General features: G+C 46.8%; 2 protein-coding genes across 2 annotated transcripts in view; both read right to left on the reverse strand.

The window, feature by feature from the left end:
- Positions 1-7,409, reverse strand: part of LOC119296272 (probable apyrase 1) — a 10,626-nt gene extending 3,217 nt beyond the window's left edge. The window contains exons 1-5 of the mRNA XM_037574672.1: positions 6,305-7,409; positions 4,627-4,755; positions 4,488-4,544; positions 4,254-4,346; positions 3,878-4,083 (exon numbers count right to left, since the gene is read on the reverse strand). Of these exons, the coding sequence (XP_037430569.1) occupies positions 3,878-4,083; positions 4,254-4,346; positions 4,488-4,544; positions 4,627-4,755; positions 6,305-6,661 (842 nt within the window). The 5' untranslated portion in view covers positions 6,662-7,409. The remainder of the gene's footprint in view (positions 1-3,877; positions 4,084-4,253; positions 4,347-4,487; positions 4,545-4,626; positions 4,756-6,304) is intronic.
- Positions 7,410-7,502: 93 nt separating this feature from the next.
- Positions 7,503-8,806, reverse strand: LOC119296273 (vegetative cell wall protein gp1-like). The gene is made up of 2 exons (XM_037574673.1): positions 8,402-8,806; positions 7,503-8,310 (listed from the first exon to the last, which is right to left on the reverse strand). The coding sequence occupies exons 1-2, from the start codon at positions 8,657-8,659 to the stop codon at positions 7,909-7,911; spliced, it is 660 nt and encodes a 219-aa protein (XP_037430570.1). The 5' UTR covers positions 8,660-8,806; the 3' UTR covers positions 7,503-7,908.
- Between the last annotated feature and the right edge of the window lie 8,221 nt (positions 8,807-17,027).

Here is a 17,027-nt window from a genome sequence, read left to right on the forward strand (position 1 = left end):
CCGGCCAGAGCGGACGCGGCCGCTCACTGGCGCCGGCATTGAAGTGGCGCGCCGGCCGCGCCGCTTCCCAGTGCAGGCGATTGCCGCCCGTTCAAACGACACGACGGCCGCCCGTCCGTCCGTCTGCCGCCCCACATTGATGGCACACGGTTGCCGAGGCGTCTCCTCCGGCGCCAACCGTCCGCCCCTTTGTCGCCCACAATTGCTATATAAACCGATGCCCCAGCCATAGCCGCAGTCATCCGCCTCCGATCCCTCTCCGCACCACTCCCACCATGGATCCCTCCCCCGCCAAAACTCTGTGGGACGGCTTTGTGGGAGTCCGGACCGCTCCCAAGCCCTCTTCTGACCGCCCTGGCCCACCAAAAACCCCACCCACCCCCCCTTCCTGCGCGTTTTAGGTCAGCGCCACTCCAGAGCATCAGTGCTCGCATTCATGCCCGGCCAGAGCGGACGCGGCCGCTCACTGGCGCCGGCAATGAAGTGGCGCGCCGGCCGCGCCGCTTCCTAGTGCAGGCGATTGCCGCCCGTTCAAACGACACGACGGCCGCCCGTCCGTCCGTCTGCCGCCCCACATTGATGGCACACGGTTGCCGAGGCGTCTCCTCCGGCGCCACCCGTCCGCCCCTTTGTCGCCCACAATTGCTATATAAATCGATGCCCCAGCCATAGCCGCAGTCATCCGCCTCCGATCCCTCTCCGCACCACTCCCACCATGGATCCCTCCCCCGCCAAAACTCTGTGGGACGGGCTGACGCCGGACCAAAAGAAGGAGATGACCACTATTGTAGCCGGCTGCTGGCAAGCAGGCAGCCAGAGGACGACGACGTCCCAATGGAGGACGTTGCCGATGACGAACCGGCGCCAACCTCGCCGGTGCATTGCACCATGACCATCGGCGAGGCCCGTGCCCATTACATGGACATGGTGCGGGAGGAGCAGTTCCGAGAGGCGCAGGCCGACTCCGCCTACAACCACCACCTCCTGCAGGAGCACGTGCAGGCAGAGGAGCAACTCGCCGCCGGGAGGGGTGTCGCGCCGGACGCAGACCTGGCAAAGCAGGAGGCGCTGCTGGAGTCCTACAGCTCCGCCTCGCCCGGTGGCGGTACCGCCAGCAAGTGGCATCCGCCTAAAAGGAGAGCGACGACGCGGGCGAGGTGGTGTTCGGCGAGACCAACGACGAGGAGGACATCACCAAGTCCGCACCCCGCCGCGACGACCACAAAGCCGGCACGTCCGCGGACGCCGCCGACAGCGAGGAAGAATAGTGCACGGTAGGTCGCCGGCGCTCGTGTCCCAGGAAGGCCACCGCTCCTCCCCTCCTGTCGACGCCAAGCTTGGTGGGCTCAACATCTTCGGCCGATTAGTCACTTGGCGGTGATGTGGAGGCGGGCAGCTTCACTTCCCGGCCCCCCGGAGGCGGAGGTTACAAAGGCGGAGCTGGAGAGCGTCGAGGCGAAACTTGAGACGGTGAAGCTTCAATTCTCGAGGCTCATGGCCGGACACGGGGAACGGGCACCACCAGCGATCATTTAGATCAGGTATTAGTTATACCTCGAGAGCCTGACTAGCACCGCTTTGATGTAAATGTAATGAAATCCGTCATGTTTATATGAAATCCAGACGTGTTTATATGAAATCCATCATGTTTATATGGCATCCGGCCTTGTTTGGACGAATTTCATCCGGTTTGTTAAAAAAGAGTTTGAAATGTATGTGGCTAGCCTTGGATGACGTCCTCCCGCATCCATGTCCGCGGACTGGTCCCCCCTGCCCGCGGATGGATGCGGGAGAAAATTTGCGGGTTGCCGCTGGAGATGCCCTTACAAGGCCTTAACATCTTTGAGGATGGGGCAGATGGCAGGGTTGGTCGCAACTTTGCAAGATTGACTGGGACATGCAGGCGGCGAACCACGACAGATTGAGTTGTTTCTGTTAGAGTTATAATATAAGTCATGTACCCCTTTGTATTTATCCCGTTGTATAAGGGGTTTCCTGCATATGTTACACACCTGTACATGTATATATATATATATATATATCGGCCTATGGCCTCATGGGAATACAAGTTGCTTATTCCTAACATGGTATTAGAGCTAGGTCAATTTTTTACACGCTGCGACTCGTGTGATTGATCCTCCCGTGGCGCCGCGGCTGGTTCTCTCTCTGCCGACGGTTTCCCACGTCCGCTCCTGCTGCTGGTCCCCACGCCGTCTCCACGATCGAAGCTGCCCGCCCGATCGCTCCTTGCCCGACTTCTGCTCGAGATCGGATCGAAGCCGCCTGCTCGTTTTCCTCTCGAGATCGGATCGAAGCCCCCTTTATCTCCCGATTGGATCGGCAGCTCTGCTCTGTCTTCCGCAGACTCCCGGACTACCGCACACCCGCCCCGAAGTAAGCCATCTGCAAAAGCCCCCTTTATATCCCAAGAAAAGTATATCCAGGATCTTCTTGCTCGTGCTGCTCTTACTGACGAGCGCATTGTTGAGACTCCTATGGAGCTCAATGTTCACCTCCGTGCTACTGATGGTGATCCTCTCCCTGACCCGACGCGTTATCGTCATCTTGTTGGCAGTCTTGTCTATCTAGCTGTCACTCGTCCGGACATCTCTTATCCGGTTCATATTCTCAGTCAGTTCGTCTCTGCTCCCACATCGGTTCACTATAGTCATCTCCTTCGTGTTCTCCAACATCTTCGGGGCACGATCTCTCACCGTCTATTCTTTCCTCGCTCCAGTTCTTTACAGCTTCAGGCCTATTCGGATGCTACGTGGGCTAGTGATCCTTCAGATCGCCGTTCACTTTCTGCTTACTGTGTTTTTCTTGGTGGTTCTCTCATTGTCTGGAAGACGAAGAAACAGATTGCAGTTTCCCGTTCGAGTGTCGAGGCTGAGTTGCGAGCAATGGCTCTTTTGACGGCAGAGGTGACTTGGTTACGGTGGTTACTTCAGGATTTTGATGTTTCTGTCACTACACCGACTCTGCTCTTATCTGACAGTACAGGTGCTATTAGCATTGCGCGCGATCCTGTGAAGCATGAGCTCACCAAGCATATTGGTGTTGATGCTTTCTATGTGCGCGCTGGTGTGCAGGATCAGGTTATTGCTCTTCAGTATGTGCCTTCCGAGTTACAGTTGGCGGATTTCCTGACGAAGGCCCAGACTAGAGCACAACATGGCTTTTATCTATCCAAACTCAGTGTTCATCCACCATGAGTTTGAGGGGGGTGTTAGAGTTATAATATAAGTCATGTACCCCTTTGTATTTATCCTGTTGTATAAGGGGTTTCCTGCATATGTTACAAACCTATACATGTATATATATATCGGCCTATGGCCTCATGGGAATACAAGTTGCTTATTCCTAACAGTTTCCACTCAACTATAGTTCACTTCTACTAATGCAAGTGATGGAGTAAAATAATAAGATGGGCCACTGGGTCAGCCCAAACGTGCACCTTACTTGTGTGATACATCTGCAGAGCGGCGTCCCGCATAGACCCGCCAAAGTGGTTAATTAGTACAACTTTACCTAACAGCAGCACAGCCTAATTAGAACTAGCTTTTTCTAATTTGTATATGGAGCGGGCCGGGTTCGGGCGCCACCTTGCATCCCTACTGTCTGGTACCAACATCTAAAGGACAATTATGTATGACCTAAGAGTCCAAACTCCAAATCCAAAATATTTGTAGGTCATTCCTACTGGAGGAATCATAACTACGCAGCAGAAAGATTGATTCCAAAAAATTTACACCACTAATAACAGGTTCTAGATATAACTGGTGTAGTACCTTGGTCAGAAAAATAATACGACAAAAATGTTCAATGATCTTTGGACATTTGGAGTTTGGGCTACAACCACTTATTTGATGCATACCTGTGAACATAAAGATAATATGTTGTTCCCTTAAGTACCAGCTTCTTCACATATGAATCTTCGCCATCTGAAACTTGAGGAGCCTTTGCTGCATCCTTTTCTGAGATAGCATAAGCCATTTGGACAGAACCACCACCTAAGTCAACCACTCCAACAGTGTGTGAGTAAGGCTTTCCCAATTTCTCCAACAGATAGTTGATGGTAACCTATAAAAGCCAAAGAAACATCCAAGTTGATATATAAGAAAACATTCATGTTGTTTCTTAATGGTAAAGGTTACAAAAGAGCAACAAATGGTAAGTTTTTCTTTACTTCCATCGAGACTAAACATTTTTTTTTGGAGTGCATACACAAATTGGGACTGCATCTATCGTACCCACGCGAATGCACCTTCCTGAGATCCGTCTAGAACAGAGACCCAATCTGGTTGGGATTTGAAAGAACTCTTGTCACGAAGGAGATCCCTAACCTGGTAATCAAGAATAACCCAAGCGACATATTAATTAAGAATATAAAATGATACTTTGATGAAACATGATATAATCCAATCTTGATAGAATAACAGGTACAAGACACACTATTGCTGGATTAATACAAGGAGAATACTTACTGCTTGCAAAATTTCTTCAGACCTTTCAGCTCCTAATGCTCTGAGACCTGCGGTGGCCTGCATAAGGGTTCAACAATAAAAAAAATCACCAGAAAACCCTTTATGGAAGTCTGTAGATAGCGAAAAAACCATTACTCACCCCAACCCTGACAGGTGTTTGCTCACGCAATTCTACAGGAACTACTTTTTCAGCTTCCTCAAGAAGAGAAACAAGTGACTCAGCAGCCTCCTGAGGATCCTTGGCATAAGAACTCAAGCCTGGTTTTTTCTGAAATGAAAAAGGGATGAGCATTCAGATAAATTGTATTTTCCCCTCTCTTTTTTCCGTGGAAAATTCTTCTTTTCTATTCAAGTATATTACAGAGTGGCATGAGCATTCGTGGATTGTCAGATCATTTTATGTCTAGAGAAAAACAAACATCTTTCTCTCTCAATATTCATGAAACTCCTACTGAATTTGACGCATAAACATTTTCGAGTGAAGATAAGCCTTACCAAGGTAGTAAGCCAGTGCATTTTCGAGAAGTGAAGATAAGCCTTACCAAGGTAGTAAGCTAGTGCTGCATACTTGTCTTGCCAAGAACAGGATGTATCTTGGACAATGATAATCAATTACTAAATTTTACGTTTGAACTTTGAAGTTTCATAGTTTGTCAAATCATTTTGTGCCTAGGAAGAAACAAGCATCTTTCTCTGCAAGGTCCATCAAAATCCTAATGAACTTAATGCATAAATCCAGTGCTGACAAGCCTTACCAAAGTAGTAAGCTAGCGCTGCATACTTCTCTGGCCAAGAACAGGCCGTAGCTTTGACAATGATAATCAATAATTAATGTTTTAAGTTCGAAGTAAGTTTTTCTCCAGTATAAATAACTCAGCACAAACGCCTTAGATTGATTGACTGACGACCAACCTGGGTTCTATAACTGATAAAAGGGCAAGATTGCCCGTACTTCATAGCAGTTTTTTTCAATTTGCAACTGAATGGTTCTACAGTTTAACAAATTCATATATATTGTTTCTAGAATATCATTCGGGCAAAAGGCAGGTAGAACATCCATTTTTTAAATATTTCAGGAAATACCAGCTAGTTCTGCTTGATATATATGCAGCATTCCATGGTTCAGGCGACTGCAGAAGAATAATAGACATGACCATCCATAAGGTTGAAAACTACGAAATAATTGATTGCTTTAGATAAACATGGACCAGGTTATTGAGTTTATCGGGTAGACATCAAATACAAACAGCCGGTAGTACATCTATGTTCCGACAAACATGAGCCAATCATAAGTCAAAGGGCTCAAATTTCCTTCATAGTTGCACACATGAAATGGATTGGTTGTCAACTTGTCATGAACTGATGAGTGTGCCACCCTAGCATGCCAAATGCATTCATGCAACTAGCATCATTGGCGCTACTTATTATTCTTAATGTCTTTACAACGAACCACCAATGTATATATCGAATTCAATTGTACAATATTTTTTCTGATTGTGGGGGTAGAAGATAGTACGTTCATGGGTTCAATGATCTACTCAGTGCTGCCATACAGCAATATCCGCATAAGTGTCGCAATTCACCACTCAACTCGATAGTATGCACTAGTTATTCGTCCACAGTAAGTTTTGTGTTTGCTCTCGCATGTGCATGTTTTGCAGGAATGGAACAATCTCATTCCAAACATCAACCCAGAAACAAAACCATCCCAACGAAAGCTCTCGCATAAGATCACAACAAGAGCAGATCCAGCCAACAACGCCAGCACATTTCGTTATTAAAGATAAAGCAGAGCCAAAAAAATCACAACAAGTCACCTGCTTGAACAGCTCGATCGCATTCCCTATAGGAACAAGATCCAGGCTCTCGTCGAAGCAGTAGACGTGCACGCGGCTCCCGGAGCTTCCGGCGTCAAATATCACCGCGTACCTGTTCGATCCGTCACCAATTCCACCGACGGCCTGGGGTCCCCACCTCCTGCCTCCAGTGGCGATGAGCACACCGGAGGCCCCGCCGGTGACGGAGGCCGGGGAGCGCGGCATGAGGAGGAGCACGAAGGAGACGAGGAGCACCGGCGAGAGCACCACCATTAGCACCCCGCGGTAGCGGTGCAGGCGGTCGGAGACGGCCTCCCCCTGCTGCTGCCGCGCGCCGGCGGCCGAGAAGCGGCGCATCCTGGCGGCCGCCGCAGTAGCCGCAGCGGCATCGGCGGCAGAGGGGCCAACGGTGAGGTCATCGACGGGGAGCAGATCGGCCGCGGAGGGCGAGCGGTAGCGAATGCGGCCGTTGGTCGGGGAAGGCTTCAGCGCCTCCTGCTGCGACGGCTCCAGGGCGTCGGACGGGGAGGCCGCGCGCGGCCTTGCACGGGGTCTGGGTGAGGTGGGGGTGGGCGACGCCAATTGGCGCGCGGGATCTCTCCGCCGCGGCTCACAGCGACCGCTGGGTTTGACCCCGGGGCGGCATTGAGATCGGAGGGGGGCGAACTGGTGACGTGACTTGGTGATGAATTCGCTGAGCTCGATTGGAGAGGGGGGGTCGGCGAGGAGAGGGGAGGGGGAAACCCGGTGTGATTAGTTTGGTTTACCGGTGAAGCCGTGACCGGAAATACGACGAGGGCCCAGAGCACGGCATCCAACGGCTGAGATTGAGGCAGTCAGATCCGATGGTTCAATCTCAGCCAGTGGATGTTGTTTCTGCACTTTGGGTTCAGCCTCAGCCATTGGATCGTAGTTACCCGCTTCGCGGTCCGCTGGGTTCAGGATTCGCGATTCGGTCAAGGTCGTACCTACAAATCGAGTACGCTCGGGGTATATACATCTCTATTCGTGAATCAGGTAACTAATTCGTGATTCGGAGGACTCCGATTCGTGGATGCAATGACTCAGATTTATGAATTCGATAGCTTCGATTCATGAATTCAGTATAAGAAAACAAATTTATATCTCTACTCTCTATCTCTACCTAATCTTTATCTTTACCTCTTTACCTATATATATATATATATATATATATAATAATAATAAAGAAAATTAGGTTTCTGTCGTCCGTCGCTAGCGATTTTGCATAAAAGCCCCTCAGTTTATAAAAAATTAACCCGCAGTCCTATTTTAATGTGTTACTGCAGAAAACGGTTGAATTTTGCAAAAAGCCCCCTGCGTCCATTGCGTTCTCCGCCGCCGTTTATCCATTGCCGTACTCCACCGCCGGGCACGCCGCTTGCCGCTGACGCCCGCGAGCCGTCCTCCACCGCCTGGCACGAGCCTCCGCTTGCTGCCGGCATCCACGCCGCCCGAGGCCAGGAATGGGGAGCGGCCTTGTGGCGGGCGTTCGAGGGCGCGACAGACAGGGAGTTGTGGAGTCGCCGAAGGCGGCCTTGGCCGGCACGGGGGTGAGCTCGCGGGCGCGCTTGCGCCAGGTGAGCCTAGCACGCAACTCCTCCCGCTGCTTGGCGAGGCGCCTTCGCGGGCCGAGGCGTCGCGGCGGAGGAGGACAAGGCGGCCGGCGTGCTCAGTTGGGGCGAGGCACGCGAGGAGGCGCGCTGCGGCGGGGCGGCTTCAGGCGTAGTGGCTGAGGCAGGACTGGGGTCTCGCCAGAAAGCCGGCTCGGTGCTGGTGGCCCACGGGCGAGGAGGAGGCCTGAATCGAGGCGACCTGGCGCGTCTCCTGCGCACGTACACGAGCAGGGATAGGACACGGAGTGCGACGGCGCTGCTGGTCTCCGGTGGTGCGGCGCGGCGACCTGGTGGCGGGGACGAGGCTGGGAACGCAGGGCCTCGCCGGATCTGGCGGAGAAGGCGATGAACGGAGCAGGGCGGCGGCGGGAGCTGCAAGGTCAAGGTGGGGAAATTTCAGAGAAGAGGCAGAGAGGGAGTAAAAGAGATAGAAGAAGAAGAGGGACGACAGAGGGAGGCGGACCCGGTGGAGCTCGTGCTCCGACGAGCTGCTGCTTGGCGTGGAGGAGGCCGGGACGGGCGCGGGGCTGCAGGAGCCGGCCGAGGAATGGCCGGAGGCGGGCGAAGCTCCGGTTGGCGGCGCCATGGCCAAGCTCGGGTGACGGCGGCTGGGACGCGGGGCTCCGGCAGGCGAGGATGGGATGGAACTGGGGCGGAGAGGTCTTGGGCGGCTGGATCGGAGCGAGGCCTGCACGCGGCGGCAGTTGGCGTTGATGGCCATGGCGGCTCCCTGTTGCAGCGGGACAGAGTGAGTGAGAGCCGCGTGAGAGTGAGAGCAACGCTCCGCAGCCTCTTCTCCCTCGTCCACGCTATTGCCATCGCCATTCTCTGTTCCATGTATTGCTTTGCTGCTTGTTGCTTGCTCCAGGAGTAGTACACCATTTTAAAGATGCAAGTGTCTGAATTCCAAAAAGTTCTTGTTTGCTCCATGTATTGCTTGCTGCAGATTTTGCTTCCTGCTTGCTGTCCGAGAATGTCATGAACGCTTGGATTGCTAGGGGCAGTGTTATCTTCTAATGTGGAAACTGTTTTCTTTTCTCTATTTTACAAATATTATAGGGACAAAAGGAGTTTATTTGAGAGTGTAGCGTTACCGATGATGCATGTTAAATCACTTAAATGCGTATATCCCGTTGCAACGCACGGGCATGTGTGCTAGTAATAATAAAGCAAATTGGGTTTCCGTCGTCCGTCATGCACTTTTGCAGAAAACCCCCAGCATTTTTCATGAATTAACCCGCATAAGTCATAACCGAACCGTTATTTTACATTTTTACGGAAACCTCCCTGACGTATTAGATAATTCACCCGCCGATCATATATAAGTCAAACAAATGTTTTTCTAAATTATTCATATCTTTTAAACCGTAACTCCGATTTTAACATGTTATATATGAAAATTGATTAGAAAAATGTGTAGAATCTGAATATAATGTTATTTTGTTTGTTAAATATTTTTTAAATATTATTTTGGAAGATATTTAAGTCAAAAAAATATTTTTCTTAATTATCCATATCTATTAAACCGTAACTCCGATTTTAACATGTTATATATGAAATTTGAATAGAAAAATATGTAGAATTTGAATATGATGTTATTTTTACCTATTAAATATTTTAAAATATTATTTTAAAAGCGAACTTGTAACCTATAGGGCACGTCCGTTTTTCTTTCGTACCACGACGATCTGGATTGCAAATAAACAACCACTAAAATCATAAAGAGACGAAAGAAAACATCGATAACCACAGATGAGCACCTCTGAAAAAATTGGCAGGGGAAAAACAACATTCAAACACACTTTGGTTTGTGTGAACACTGAGGCCACTGAGGGTGAGAAGGAGGATAAGCGGCAACATAAAAATGATGCCTCGCTAAAATAAAGTGCATGAACATATTATGGTTATTGGGTTAAGAGTGTGTGTTATTTTTTTCTCCCGTTGCAATGCACGGGCTCTTTTGCTAGTGATCTCCAGATAAGACATTTGATGACATGACTAGGAGTGCATGCATAAATAAGGATTCACTATTTTCATGGTTTAACCAGAAAATGCACTTAGAAAGATACTAGTACTACATACACTGGTTGACTCTCCTTGTATAGGAAGCTCTTAATGAGCACTTGAATCAGAGACGTGGCTATGGTTGAGATAGCCGGCTTTTCTCCGTCGTGTCTGTGGGGATCGTCTCGGCTAGTTTGTTGTTGTGAAGTTGAAGCTGCGGTGACGGGGCCCGGCGGTGTATGACCGGTGCCAGTCGTGCCTAGTTCTCCTTCATGGTTCCCCCTCAGAGTCGAAGTTGCGCTGTCTAGTCACAGGTGGCTAAGTCTTATGTAAATCTTTATACATATCCACATGACCACTACAGTGTGGGTTGGGTCGACGATCGCCTACGGCGAAGTCAAAGTCGTTTGCTCAAGGTTTAGGGATGACGATGACGCCTCTAGGGAAGGAGCGATGACGATGACGCATGTGCATTATCTCGACGGAACCCTCTTTGGAGTGGTGTGAGGGTACCTTATATGTGTTGCTAAGTGGTTGTGATGGTTTTCGCTTAATTCTTCATAATTAACTAGGTAATCTGATTTTTGCTCGATTTAACACAATCAAGTTTGAAACTTGGTAGGCTCTCTGAAAGTTGCTAAGCGTTACAAACGACATTTACAATGATACGCGGATAAAATTGTTTACAACCATAAAGCTCGACTTGTTGCAAAGTATTTTTGGCAAGTTCAAGGAGTTGACTTGATGAGATTATCTCGTCATAGAGATGCTTAACTCGGTTCAAGTTATTCTAGCAATTGTTGCACATTTTGATTATTACATGTGGCAGATGACTGGTGTCTACTACACAACCTTCTTCTTGTAGACGTTGTTGGGCCTGCAAGTGCATAGGTTTGTAGGACACTAGCAAATTTCCCTCAAGTGGATGACCTAAGGTTTATCAATCCGTGGGAGGCGTAGGATGAAGATGGTCTCTCTCAAACAACCCTGCAACCAAATAACAAAGAGTCTCTTGTGTCCCCAACACACCCAATACAATGGCAAATTGTATAGGTGCACTAGTTCGGCGAAGAGATGGTGATACAAGTGCAATATGGATAGTAGATAAAGGTTTTTGTAATCTGAAAATATAAAAACAACAAGGTAACTAATGATAAAAATGAGCGTAAACGGTATGGAAATGATAGGAAACAAGGTCTAGGGTTCATACTTTCACTAGTGCAAGTTCTCTCAACAATAATAACATAGATAGATCATATAACAATCACTCAACATGCAACAAAGAGTCACTCCAAAGCCACTAATAGCGGAGAACAAACAAAGAGATCATGGTAGGGTACGAAACCACCTCAAAGTTATTCTTTCGGATCAATCTATTCAAGAGTTTGTACTAGAATAACACCTTAATACACAAATCAACCAAAACCCTAATGTCACCTAGATACTCCATTGTCACCTCAAGTATCCGTGGGCATGATTATACGATATGCATCACACAATCTCAGATTCATCCAACCAACACAAAGTACTTCAAAGAGTGCCCCAAAGTTTCTACCGGAGAGTCAAGACGAAAACGTGTGCCAACCCCTATTCATAGGTTCATGGGCGGAACCCGCAAGTTGGTCACCAAAACATACATCAAGTGGGACGTAAAATCCCATTGTCACCACAGATAAGCACGGCAAGACATACATCAAGTGTTCTCAAATCCTTAAAGACTCAATCCGACAAGATAACATCAAAGGGAAAACTCAATCCATTACAAGAGAGTAGAGGGGGAGAAACATCATAAGATCCAACTATAATAGCAAAGCTCGTGATACATCAAGATCGTGCCATAGAGAGAACACGAGAGAGAGAGAGAGAGAGAGAGAGAGAGAGATCAAACACATAGCTACTGGTACATACCCTCAGCCCCGAGGGTGAACTACTCCCTCCTCGTCATGGATAGCGCCGGGATGATGAAGATGGCCACCGGTGATGGGTTCCCCCTCCGGCAGGGTGCCGGAATGGGCTCCCGAGAGGTTTTTGGTGGCTACAGAGGCTTGCGGCAGCGGAACTCCTGATCTATCTTCGTTATCGATGTTTTTAGGGCACGTAGGCTTATATAGGCGAAAGAAGTCGGTCGGGGGAGCCTCGAGGGGCCCACGAGAGGGTAGGGCGCGCCCGGGGGGGGTGGGCGCCCTCCCTATCTCGTGGCCTCCTCGATGATCCCCTGGCTTGCACTCCAAGTTCCTGGGATTGGTTCTGTTCCAAAAATAACTTTGTTGAAGGTTTCATTCCGTTTGGACTCCGTTTGATATTCCTTTTTCTTTGAAATACTAAAACAGGCAATAAAACAGCAATATGGGCTGGGCCTCCGGTTAGTAGGTTAGTCCCAAAAATGATATAAATGTGTAAAATAAAGCCCATAAACATCCAAAAGGGGCAATATAATAGCATGGAACAATAAAAAATTATAGATACGTTGGAGACGTATCAAGCATCCCCAAGCTTAATTCCTGCTCGTCCTCGAGTAGGTAAATGATAAAAACAGAGTTTTTGATGTGGAATGCTACCTAGCATAATTCTCAATGTAATTTTCTTTATTGTGGCATGAATGTTAAGATCCAAATGATTCAAAATAAAAGTTCATATTGACATAAGAAATAGTGATACTTCAAGCATACTAATCAAAGTAATCATGTCTTCTCAAAATAACATGGCCAAAGAAAGTTATCCCTACAAAATCATATAGTCTGGTTGTTGCTCTATCTTCATCACGCAAAGTATTTAATCATGCACAACCCCGATGACAAGCCAAGCAATTGTTTCATACTTTAATAATCTCAAACTTTTTCAACTTTCACGCAATACATGAGCGTGAGCCATGGACATAGCACTATATGTGGAATAGAATGGTGGTTGTGGAGAAGACAAAAGGGAGAAGATAGTCTCACATCAACTAGGCGTATCAATGGGCTATGAAGATGCCCATTAATAGATATCAATGTGTGTGAGTAGGGATTGCCATGCAACGGATGCACTAGAGCTGTAAATATATGAAAGCTCAACAAAATAAACTAAGTGGGTGTGCATCCAACTTGCTTGCTCACGAAGACCTAGGGCATTTTGAGGAAGCCCATCATTGGAATATACAAGCCAAGTTCTATAATGAAAAATTCCCACTAGTATATGCAAGTGACAACATAGGAGACTGTTGGGGAACGTAGTAATTTCAAAATTTTCCTACGCAGACGCAAGATCATGGTGATGCTTAGCAACGAGAGGGGGGAGTGTTGTCCACGTACCCTCGTAGACCGTAAGCGGAAGCGTTATGACAACGCAGTTGATGTAGTCGTACGTCTTCACGATCCGATCGATCCAAGCACCGAACGTACGGCACATCCGAATTGAGCACACGTTCAGCTCGATGACGATCCCCAGACTCCGATCCAACAAAGTGTCGGGGACGAGTTCCGTCAGCACGATGGCGTGGTGACGATGATGATATTCTACCGGCGCAGGGCTTCGCCTAAACTCTGCGACGATATGACCGAGGTGGAATATGCTGGAGGGGGGCACCGCACACGGCTAAGGAACGATCTTGAAGATCAACTTGTGTGTTGTAGGATGCCCCCTGCCCCCGTATATAAAGGAGGGAAGGGGAGGTGCGGCCGGCCCCCTAGGGGTGCGCCTGGAGGAGTCCTACTCCCATCGGGAGTAGGACTCCCCCCTCTTGCCTTGGTGGAGAAGGAAAGGGGGGAGGGGAAAGAGGAAAGGGGGGCGCCCCCCCCCTTCTTTGTCCTATTCGGACTAGGGGGGGAGGGGGCACGCGGCCTGCCCTGGCCGACCCTCCTCTTCTCCCTCATGGCCCACTAAGCCCCATTAACCCTCGGGAGGGTTCCGGTAACCCCCCGGTGTTCCGGTAAAATCCCGATTTCACCCGGAACCATTCCGATATCCAAATATAGGCTTCCAATATATCAATCTTTATGTCTCGACCATTTCGAGACTCCTCGTCATGTCCGTGATCACATCTGGGACTCCGAACAACCTTCGGTACATCAAAACTTATAAACTCATAATAAAAATGTCATCATAACGTTAAGCGTGCGGACCCTACGGGTTCGAGAACTATGTAGACATGACCTAGAACTATTCTTGGTCAATAACCAATAGCGGAACTTGGATGCTCATATTGGCTCCTACATATTTTGTGAAGATCTTTATCGGTCAAACCGCATAACAACATATGTTGTTCCCTTTGTCATCGATATGTTACTTGCCCGAGATTCGATCGTCGGTATCCAATACCTAGTTCAATCTTGTTACTGGCAAGTCTCTTTACTCGTTACGTAATGCATCATTCCGTAACTAACTCATTAGCTACATTGCTTGCAAGGCTTATAGTGATGTGCATTACCGAGAGGGCCCAGAGATACCTCTTCGACAATCGAAGTGACAAAACCTAATCTCGAAATACGCCAACCCAACATGTACCTTTGGAGACACCTGTAGTACTCCTTTATAATCACCCAGTTACGTTGTGACGTTTGGTAGCACCCAAAGTGTTCCTCCGGTAAACGAGAGCTGCATAATCTCATAGTTACAGGAACATGTATAAGTCATGAAGAAAGCAATAGCAATATACTAAACGATCAAGTGCTAGGCTAACGGAATGGGTCATGGCAATCACATCATTCTCCTAATGATGTGATCCCACTAATCAAATGACAACACATGTCTATGGTTAGGAAACATAACCATCTTTGATTAATGAGCTAGTCAAGTAGAGGCATACTAGTGACTATATGTTTGTCTATGTATTCACACATGTATCATGTTTCCGGTTAATACAATTCTAGCATGAATAATAAACATTTATCATGATATGAGGAAATAAATAATAACTTTATTATTGCCTCTAGGGCATATTTCCTTCAGTCTCCCACTTGCACTAGAGTCAATAATCTAGATTACACAGTAATGATTCTAACACCCATGGAGTCTTGGTGCCGATCATGTTTTGCTCGTGGAAGAGGCTTAGTCAATGGGTCTGCAACATTCAGATCCGTATGTATCTTGCAAATCTCTATGTCTCCCACCTGGACTTGGTCCCGGATGGAATTGAAGCGTCTCTTGATGTGCTTGGTCCTCTTGTGAAATCTGGATTCCTTTGCCAAGGCAATTGCACCAGTATTGTCACAAAAGATCTTCATTGGTCCCGATGCACTAGGTATGACACCTAGATCGGAAATGAACTCCTTCATCCAGACTCCTTCATTTGCTGCTTCCGAAGCAGCTATGTACTCCGCTTCACATGTAGATCCCGCCACGACGCTTTGTTTAGAACTGCACCAACTAACAACTCCACCGTTTCATAAAAAGTTTTTTTTTCAAACTACGATGATTTTTATAGCAAATTCAGAAACTATACATCCTAATGGAGAAAAATCAAAAGTATCACCCCGTCGGCCTCCTGTTGGCCGAAAAGGGACTTTTCGGCCTACCGTTGGCCAAAAAGTACTTTTCGGCCAACCGTTGGCCAAAAAGTACTTTTCGGCCCACAGTTGGCCAAAAAGTACTTTTCGGCCCTCTACTTTTTAAAAAATTCATATCAAATAGGATTTTTAGTATTTTAATTTGATTCTTTTTGCATTAGATTAGAAATTTTATGAAGTTTCTGTAGATATCAGGTTTGACTAGATTTGAAACTTTGAATTTGAATTTTTATGAATTTTCTCAAATCACTAAATTGCCTATAATTTGAGCTAGGAGTATTCTTTTTAGATGATTCTTTTTGCTACTAGTTCTTTGTGACTTTGTTTATCAGTAGTAATTAATTGGTGAATTTTAGGATTATTTAAAATTAGGTTTTTATGAAAACAGTTCTATTTTAGTGTTTTATAGGTTTTATGCGATTTCTTTTAATTTTAATTGCTTTAAAAAAATTTCTTTAGTTTTTTTGACATATTCTTTTTGTTTTTGTTTAGTTATCAGTAGCTATTTTATTTGTAGTATTTTTTTTGTATTTTATTTCTTTTATCCTACTAGAAAACTTGTTTTGAGCTTCATAGGAGTTTATATTTAAAAGTGCCTTGTAAATCATTTACGACCATTGCCGTTTTATACATGAAAAAAAATACTTTCCCATAATCTTTTTCCCTGCATTTTCTTTGCCACCATTTTCTTTCCCGCCATTCTCTCCCTCCACACTAAGGAGTGCTGCATCGACGAAGGATGACGATGATGCCTTCATGTAGAGTGTGAAACACTGTGTGAGAGAAGTCATAAGTGTGAAACACTCTCCGATGATGATGACGAAGCTGCCAACACTTATGACTTCTCTCAGACAGTGCTTCACACTCCACCAGCAGCACCGACGCAGGAGACACAGACCGTGTCAGACGATGTTATCTATGATCGTGGACACCATGAGGCTCGTTTTATAAGTTGAGAAGTGAAGATGGCGAGAAAGAAGATGGCGGGAAAGAAGATGGCGGGAGAGAATGGCGGGAAAGAAAATGGAGGGAGAGAATGGCGGGAAATAAAATGGCGGGAGAAAATGGAAGGAGAGAATATCGTAAAAACCTAATTTTAAATAATCCTAAAATTCACCAATTAATTACTACTGATAAACAAAGTCACAAAGAACCAGTATAAAAAAGAATCATCTAAAAAGAATACTCCTAGCTCAAATTATAGGCAATTTAGTGATTTGAGAAAATTCATGAAAATTCAAATTCAAAGTTTCAAATCTAGTCAAACTTGATATCTACAGAAACTTCATAAAATTTCTAATTTAATGCAAAAAGAATCAAATTAAAATACTAAAAATCCTATTTGATATGAATTTTTAAAAAAGTAGAGGGCTGAAGAGGGACTCTTTGGCCAACTGTTGGCCGAAAAGTACTTTTTGGCCAACGGTAGGCCGAAAAGTACTTTTTGGCCAACGGTAGGCCGAAAAGTCCCTTTTCGGCCAACAGGAGGCCGACGGGGTGATAGTTTTGATTTTTCTCCATTAGGATGTATAGTTTCCGAATTTGCTATAAAAATCATCATAGTTTCAAAAAAAATCTAATAAAAACACGTATCCGGTTTGC

This window comes from Triticum dicoccoides, chromosome 4B (assembly GCF_002162155.2).
Source record: "Triticum dicoccoides isolate Atlit2015 ecotype Zavitan chromosome 4B, WEW_v2.0, whole genome shotgun sequence".
NCBI classification, from domain to species: domain Eukaryota; kingdom Viridiplantae; phylum Streptophyta; class Magnoliopsida; order Poales; family Poaceae; genus Triticum; species Triticum dicoccoides.

Coding starts and splice junctions, on each gene's coding strand:
- LOC119296273 (XM_037574673.1), bottom strand. CDS start 8,659: ATGGCCATCAACGCCAACTGCCGCCGCGTGCAGGCCTCGCTCCGATCC. Junction 8,311..8,401: donor CGGAGCACGAGCTCCACCGG/GTCCGCCTCCCT, acceptor TTGACCTTGCAG/CTCCCGCCGCCGCCCTGCTC.